Source organism: Mustela nivalis (assembly GCF_964662115.1).
Source record: "Mustela nivalis genome assembly, chromosome: 7".
NCBI classification, from domain to species: domain Eukaryota; kingdom Metazoa; phylum Chordata; class Mammalia; order Carnivora; family Mustelidae; genus Mustela; species Mustela nivalis.
In genome coordinates this window covers 86,203,226-86,212,136 of record NC_139026.1, presented here as the reverse complement: position 1 = coordinate 86,212,136, position 8,911 = coordinate 86,203,226, and the positions used below count along the sequence as shown (strand labels likewise).

General features: G+C 41.2%; 1 protein-coding gene across 1 annotated transcript; it reads right to left on the bottom strand.

Annotated features, from left to right (window-relative positions):
- Nucleotides 1-470: 470 nt before the first annotated feature.
- On the bottom strand, nt 471-2,711 carry H1-7 (H1.7 linker histone). The gene has a single exon (XM_082741094.1). The coding sequence runs from the start codon at nt 1,548-1,550 to the stop codon at nt 732-734; it is 819 nt and encodes a 272-aa protein (XP_082597220.1). The 5' UTR covers nt 1,551-2,711; the 3' UTR covers nt 471-731.
- Nucleotides 2,712-8,911: the final 6,200 nt, after the last annotated feature.

Below are 8,911 nucleotides of genomic sequence, written 5' to 3'. Positions count from 1 at the left end.
ACTAGAATCCTGATCTCATTAAGCACTGATCCAGTATAGCTTTCTGCTATAGCACATTATCACACCATCACACACTATTTATACTCTTAGTTAACTCTTAGTAATGAGCACCTACCTTGTGTCAAGCCCTAAGCTAGATGTTTTCACACACACATTTAACTTACGGTTGACATAAGAAAGTTTTACAGTTAAAATAATATTATCAAGTTAGGCAAAAACTACGAACCCATTACAATCAATTTTGGGAAAAGAGCCTTTTTCCTAAAAGGAATTTCAGTTCAGAGGGACTACTCAGCTTAAAGTTGTCTATTCTTCTCTTCCCCCAATGATGGCCCAACTTCTCTCTTTATATGCCCTTCTCCCCGAAACTCAATTTGGATTAGGTGTCTAACATTAATTCAACACTTACGTCTAATTCCCCCTCCCCAAGTTGCTGCTTTTCTTCTACCTGTTTTTTTTTTTTTTTTTTTTTCCTTCTGAAAGGCATTGTCCTGGGGCCTGAAGCAGGAACAGAATCTCCGCATGTTTCTGTCTCTTCACCCTATATGCCCTGTTATAGTTCTCCCCTCAACACCCACTCTTTCCCCTCCAGATGCGGCAAAGAGGAAACGGACACAATGTAGTGGAAAGGTCTTGTATATAGTTTTGTCCACTTCGTGTGTGAGAGCTGCTCTCATTAGAGCCTAGGGGAAAAGGCATCTGTGCCTGGAGGAAGGGAAATTGCTCCCACACTAGGAATACCCGGCTGCATTGCGAAGACTTTCAGATTTAGTGGAAGTCTTTGTGCGAGCAGCCCTTAGGTCATGAGTCTTCCCCTGGCTGCTAGAATTTCGGTCAGTTTTAACCACGGCTGTTTTCTGGATGGTGCGTTTTGCCGGCTTCACCGGGTCCTGCTGTTTCTCTTCCCTGGGCTTCGGGCCTGACCTCTTCTTCTCCTCTCGGGTTCTAGGTCTGATGTCTTCCTTCATGGCCCGTCCTCTCCCCTCATCCATCGCCTTGGCCCTCACTTCCTCCCTGGCTCTGGAACGCACCGACTCCTTGGCTCTTGGCCTTATCTTCCTCACCCTTGTGTTTGCCTTCGTGCTTCGTCTCCATACTTCCCTGGCCTTCTTGGCTGCCCTGCGATGCGTGCAGCGCCTCCGTGGGCTCCGCGGCCCAGGATGGGTCCTCCTCGAAGAGCGCGCACTCTCCGACAACCTCGAGCGTCCTGGCTTTCTCTTGGGCTTCGGAACCTTCCAGATCCTGAAGTAGCCAGAGGCATCGCTGCCACTGACCCGGAGAAGCGTTCCCTTAACATCAGACCTGGGTGCTTCACCCAAGTGGCGACAGCACTTCCTGCGCACTTCGTAGCCAGCGTTTCCAAGCTCCTTCTTGAGAGTGGCAAGAGTCAGCCCTCTGTGCGCGGTGATGGCTCGGAGCAAAAGCTGGGACACTTTGAGCACCGAGCGCGGGGCCCGCCTTAGCGGCGCCGTGAGGGCTTTTTCCGTGGCCTGCTGGGTTTTAACTTCAGTGCCTTTGGATTCACCAATGGGCCCAGCCACCTCAGCCATGGCCCCGCTCCCGCTTCTGCGGGGCCAGTGCTTTGGGCCTCCCCCACCAGGGCGCGAGCTTAAGCTGAGGCTGGCTGGACCACGTCACAATGGCAGGCCCAGCCTAGTCTTTCAGGCCCTTGTTGGGGAGCTGCCAGATCCCACCCAGGTAGGTGGTCCAATCAGACTCCATTTCCTTATTGGTCTAAACCAATCCAGATCTTGGCGCCTGTGCAGCCCTAAAAATCACCTTTATAATCTCCAGGGTTTGTTCCTGGCCCTTCTAATGCTCTCATTTCTCATTGACCTTGAAGTCAACCACTTTCTGACGTTCACTATTTTTCCATGGTTCTAAACACCATCTACCCACATTTCCCTAAGGTGAAAGAAGCTGCTCTGAACTATCTAAAACAGGTAATACAATGCCTTTATAAAGTAAGTGTGATAGTCTATCAAACAAAACCTGACTGAGAAACTCCCGCCTTTAGGCCCTTCCAGCTAGAGATTACAGTCATGACTCCCTGACTCACCACACGGTGGGTTCTGTGCAAGAATACGAAGGAAAGAAGGAACCACTGTGGTCCCTCTACCCTAAACAATGATTCCCACACCTGGGAAATTCCGATGCCTCATTTGGTTGGATTGAAACGACCCAGTTTCCAAATAGACCAAGAACTCTTGGTCTAATCCTTATTCTTTCACCAGACTTTGCTTTTCTGCCTCTTGTCCCTCTTCTTGGATTGTTCATCTCCTTTCTCTGTCCAGGTATATTCTGCTCATCTTTCAAAGTCCTGCTAAACCCTTCCCTCACTAAAGCCCCCTCACTCTTTCAAATGATTTCTCTCCTTAACTACCACATTAAACTTTTGCAATCCTATACCGCATTTTCTTTATTTTAAATTAATTTGTTACTAGAGAGTATAATGCAGCACAATAGTTTTAAAGAGAAAACAGCTTGGACTTTGAGCTGGAAGACAGGGACACATACTCCAGGTTTTTAACAGCCATATGGCATTGACAGAGCCCTCCATATCTTTGGATCTGACTTTTTTATCTTAAAAAAAAAAAAAGTCTAATAATCCCTTCTTCCCAACGTCACAGAATTATTGGAGAGGTTCAGAAGAGGTGATGGTAGATGACAAAGGACTACCCAAATATAAGACTTAAAATTAATTTTACTTTGAATGTTTATGCCCTTCCAACTAAATAAAAAGTTTCCTGGGAGCTAAAGAGTTTTTGAATTTCTATGGCCCCTGCTGCACCTAACACTATTCTTCATTATACACAGCAGGCATTTAATGAGGATTTCTCTGGATTCTAAGGAAATTCCCAGGAAATCAGGAGAAAGGAGCAGGATGAATATCAAAGGATTGAAAATGAAGGGGAGCAAGGAAGCCAGTTACTCAAGGACTTCTTATTTTGGACACAATTTAGTTGGTAATTATTCAAAGAATACTTCCAGTTGCAAAAGTACATCATACTCTGTAAAGGACATTCACATATACTTAACAGTTACAGGCTGGACTGTGACATAGTTTCTTCTAGGAATAAAAGTGCCAGGAAGTAGCTTAGGCCAGTGCTTCTTAAACTTTAGTATGTACTTCATAAAGTACTGATTCTAGTACGTTAGGTCCCAGATGGGGCCAGAGGTTTTACCTTTCCAACAAGCTCCTAGCTGTTCCCATTTAGTTAAAACACAACTGTTGGGGAGTGGGGAGTATATAATGAGAAGGGAAGTGGCAGGAGATTAGACTGGAAAGGTAAGTTAGGGCCAAGGTGCGAAGGACACATAACATAATGACGCTGCTGTAAGTAGTCACACAGCAGTAAGAGGTAGAGTGTAGATTCATACCTAAGTCTACTTAATTCTAAGGCCTGAGTTATTAACTGCTGAGCTAGGTTTCCTTTTCTCCAAGGTTGACCCTCTCCAAACCTTTATGTGTCTCCACTACAGGCAAGAGGAAGTTTTTCTCCACAATCACAGCTCAATATCAGAAGGATCTACAAGCACTCACTGTACCTTTTCTCAGTCTTTAAATTAAAGCAGAGTACTGTGGATCTCCAAGAACAGGAAACTAACACATCAGCACTGGGACAGTGCCTCAGTGAAGAGCTGCCAGACTGAGAGGCAGAAGCACATGGAGCAGGATTTCTCTCATTTGTGTAGTCTCTTGGTCTGGCTGTACTTCCTGGTTGGTAGGCCACTGGTCATAGAATGGGACAACCATCAGAGAAAAAAAGACAAAACTGTTTGCTTTGCTTGAGAATAAGAGGAAAGTAAGTGAAGTCTGACCTTCATATCACCTGACTCCAGATAAATTAGGTTGGCTGCACACAATGGTATCATGATGAAAGAAAGACAAGAACCAAATTAGGGGCACTTGGGTGGTTCATTCAGTTAAGCAACTCGACTTTGGCTCAGGTCATGATCTCAGGGTTGTCATATTGAGCCCCATATCAAGCCCCACATCAGGCTTCCTGCTGGGTGTAGAGTGGAGTGGCTTAAGATCCTTCTCTTCCTCTCCCTCTCCCTCTGCCCCTTCTCTGGATCACTTAAAAAAAAAAAAAAAAAGAACCACATCAAATCACCATGTTTACTGATACCCGTGTGATGAGAAGAGGCCAATTAAAAACCTTTGGGAAAGGCTGAACTCAAAGGAAAAGAAATATATGGGGAGGGGGGAAAATGGCAAACAAAACAAAACATTTTTATTTATACATAACCATTCATTTCTATATAGATTTCTGTATAAATGTACTGTAAGTAATAGAGGAATAACAAAAAAATGAGAGGTAGGAAACAAATGCCCCACTACCACTCAGCTGGCTTAGAGGAGAAGAATGCTAACTAGCTGACAGAAACTTTCTGCTGCACCAACCCCTTAGAGTTCTTCTGTTCTGCTTTGGAATAATTCTACTTGCCAGCCCTCTTCTTCTGATACCCCAAAAGAAAAAGACACTTCAGGAAAAACAATTTCTTTAGGAAAAGAGTCAGTACAAACCAGTGTCATACCTCTAATCGGGTGACACTCCAGCTCCAGAAAGATAAGACTGAACCATCCCTTCCAATTTTAATCATCTGTGATTATAAACCAGACGTTACCACCCTGTTGTGAGAAAGATCAATGGCTCTTAATTTATGTAAGCCTTGGTGTTGGCAAGGGTGGGGGGTTGGGGGAGGCATATATGGAGGAGGAAAAAGGATACTTGGGAATAATGTTTAGCCTAAATCTTTCTGTTTCACATTTCAGAGCAAGATCATGTTGTTCTTTGTTGGTATCAAGACTCTTCTGTGGCGGTCATGACTATGAGGTCTCCAGGGAACTTGGTTGACTTAGGCATAGCAACCTTTAATTACTATACAAAATTCTAAGAACATCGAGGTTTTATTAATCTTACTCCCTCACATAGAGTTATGCAGCTCTAACTTCATTAAGAATAGCTCCATGTAAGAGTACAGCAAAATTTAGTAGCATACTCTGATTTAACCTCAATCTATTGCCCTTCCTTGATCCACAGTCCTGGGGCCCCAAGGTTCTAGGCCTTGCTGACTCAATTATTTTTCATTGATTCGATTTATCTCTCCCAAAACCAAATGATATAAACCTGTTCAACAATCTATTACAACTCCCCAATTTAACCTTAAACTGCTAGTTGTTTTTCCCCAAAAGACTATTTTCCTCTCCAGAACCACTTTGTGCCTTCCACTTTAGTGCAAATAACACCACAACAGTCATTTCAGCAAATAAACCCACTAGTCAACTCATGGCTTTTGGGAGAACTAAAGTGGTTCACACAAAGGAATGTGAAAATAAAACTATTAAAATTCTATGACAGCATGGAGACAGACTAATAACTGGACATTCATCCCTCTAAACCTCAGTGCAATTGTTCAGAAGTTAAGTCTAGAGATTCCAGATTGAGAGGATCTTATTGAAGGACCAGGCAAGTTTCTCAGCAATTATCTCCAAAATATGAAGATCTGGGCTCCCTGACTCCTCCCAAGAAGCTCTAAATAAATACCCAGCATAACACACCCCACCACAAATATAAAATCTATACTCATCCCTCCAAAGATGACAACAAGAGAGAAATAAGGGGTTTGTTATCAGCAAAATCCTACCCAAGTACTTTTTTCACCCAAAGGTGTCTATATAAATTAAATCTCATAAATTAAATTAAGCATTTTTAATAGCTAAGTCTTTCCATGAGCCCATAATGTGGGGCCTCTAAGAACCATTCTGATACAATCAGTTAAATCTCAAAACCAAAAACCCATTTCTCTGAGAAATTTTACTTTCACTATGAGGCTCAGGACATCCCAAGACACAGACAAGCTGCAATCCCACAATAACACTACATCCTGGACAACATTCAGTTCTGTTATAGTAACTCCCAGCTATCCATGCCCTTGCCAATTCCCAGAATATTGTACAAATGAAGCCAAAGCAGAAACACACACACAAAAAATGGCAGAGTAGAAATTATTTACCATTTAAATGTAACTCTTGTAGTCAGAGAATTGAAATATCCCAGACCTACAACCCCCTATAGAGAAGCTTATTTCTAGCTTGATCACTACATATCTAAAATTCCAGAAAATCCAAATTCACTAACTAAAAATTGCTTTCCTTCAAATTAAATGGTTTAAATAAGTGCCCATAGTTGGGAATATAACCAAAAGCAAGCTTTATTTGCATTCTCAATTCATAATACACATTCTGAAATTATACTGCATAATAACTTTCCTGATTTTTCCTTCAAAACTGTGATTCTAAATATTTCATTTCAAAAAACACTTACCTCTCCATTTCCTGTTTAAAAATCACATCTGATTTTCTATTTTTTTAAATTTATTTTTTATTTATTTTCAGCATAACAGTATTTTTGCACCACACCCAGTGCTCCATGCAATACGTGCCCTCCATAATAACCACCACCAGGCTCCCCCAACCTCCCATCCCCACCCCTTCAAAACCTTCAGATTGTTTTTCAGAGTCCATAGTCTCTCATGGTTCACCTCCCCTTCCAATTTCCCCCAACTCCCTTCTCCTCTCTAACTCCCCATGTCCTCTATGCTATTTGTTATGCTCTACAAATAAGTGAAACCATATGATAATTGACTCTCTCTGCTTCTTTGATTTTCTATTTTAATCCTACTCTTCTCCCTTGGCTTTTTCTCAGCCTTTGGCCCATCTAGGGAAGAAGAGCTACTATATATTTATTGATGGCCTATGGATCAGATATTGTGTATAAATTATCACATTCTTTCAACAACACTGGAAAGTGGATAATATTATTCACATTTACAGATGAGAAGATAAATGGAATACTGAAGGAAAAGTTTAGAATGAGAATTCTCTGTATCTCCCAGGTAAACCAAACAAGGATTCCTATTTTTCACCTTCCACTTAAAGAAAAGAAACTTCCATACCACCTCTATTCTTCTATCACTTCACTAGTCAAAGCTCTGAGCGAGAAACTCAGATTCTCCTTCCACACTGATTATGCCAGCTACCAGTTTATTGCTTTTGTTACCTGAAAACGGATCTGGGCCTTTTAAATATTTTTCCTTTTTCAGCTGACATGATGTTAAGCTTTGTAGTAAAGGGTACTGTAGCAATCTGCAGGAGGAGAGGGTTTTCCCTCATAGTTCTGGTTCTCTGGTCTGTCCTTTACCAGGTTGGTAGAGCAGAGGTTGGATAACTGTGGCCCATGGACCCAAACTGGTCTGCTATCTATTTTTGTGTGGCTTATAGGCACAACTCAGGTAGAGTAGTACTTTGAATTGCAGAGAACAAGACATAATGTCCCCACATCTATTTCATGCTCCATTCCCAACATATGCCTCCCTGGTCTGGTCCATGTCTCACCACTCTCCAGGGCCTATGCTGGCTACCACATTTAGTGCCCAATTCTCCACTGGTGGCACTGAAAAACAAATATCTTTAAAATGAATTCCAATCTGGGGCACCTGGTTGGCTCACTTGGTAAAAGATGTGATTCTTTTTTTTTTTTTTTTTTTTGAGAGACAGAGAACATACATGTGTACAGTGGGGGATAGGGCAGAGGGAGAGGGAGAGAGAGAATCAGAGAATCCTAAGCAGGCTCCACACCCAGCCTCATGGAACCTAATATGGAGCTCAGCCTCATGACCCTGAGATCAAGACCTGGGCCAAAATCAAGAATCAGACGCTTAACCAACTGAACCACCCAGGCTCTGCAAGCATGCAAATTTTGAATGTGAGTTCAAGCCCCACATTGGGCATAGAGCTTACTTGTAAATAAATAAATAAATAAATAAATAAATAAAGATTCCAATCCTTAAAATCACTTCATATTTAAAAAAAAAAAAAAGGCCCAGGAGTTTTTTTCCATTTGTCATTAGGCCTAACTTTCAACAAGTTAGGAGTAATTTTTAATGAGAAAAATTTATAAGATACAATAGTTAATAACTTGAAAATTTTTGAACACAATACTCATGTTTCACCAAATGCTAATAAAATTAAGAGGAATCAAAGAGTTAAACATAGAAAATGAAAGCAGGGAAAAGTTTATGTATTTGTCTGATTTTAGGAAGAAGAAAGATTTTCTAAGCATAAAATTAGTGGAAGAAATCACAGAGGAAATTAGCGACATGATTATATTAAAAACCTTAAAATTTTATACATTAAAAAATTAAAACAAGAGTAAAAAAGCAAACAGGAAAAAATCTGCCAAAAAAGACTATGAGTTATTACAAAAATAAGAGTAAACCCCCAAATTAAGCAATGTAGAAATGAAACTAATGATTAATATGTGAAAAATAAGCTCTTCCTTTGCCTATAACAAAACTACAAAATAAGTAATAATTTTAGCCTATCAAGGTAACAGATTATTTTCAATAAAAACAGAGATAAGAGACTTCTATTTCTAAATATCTATTTCTAAATAATCACCCTCCACTCAACCTCTCCTGCAATTAAAAAACCTTGGACTATAAAATATGTAAATCAACTACAAAAAGACTCCAAAAAGCAGCTACAAGCAGGCTAAGGGTCTCAGGACTTGGGGGACAAGGTAGCTACAAGTTCCTTGGGTTTTCTTTTTGCCTCATATATATCCCTACCTGGACACTAGAGCAGCCTAAAAACCAGAACGTCCAATGGCCCAGACAGGGGAAAAAAAAAAAAAAAAAAAGGAAGAAGAAGAAGAGAAAGAAGAAGGAGGAGGAGGAGGAGGAGAGGGCGAGGAGGAGGAAGAAGAAGAAGATGGCAAGATGGCGACGATGGACATGACTCTATTTTCTAACTGTAATAGACTTGCAAGTAGGAAAGGAAGGGCTGTGGGAAGGAACCTTTCTGATTTTTACCTATCCTACTCCAGGTGGTTATCCCCAAATT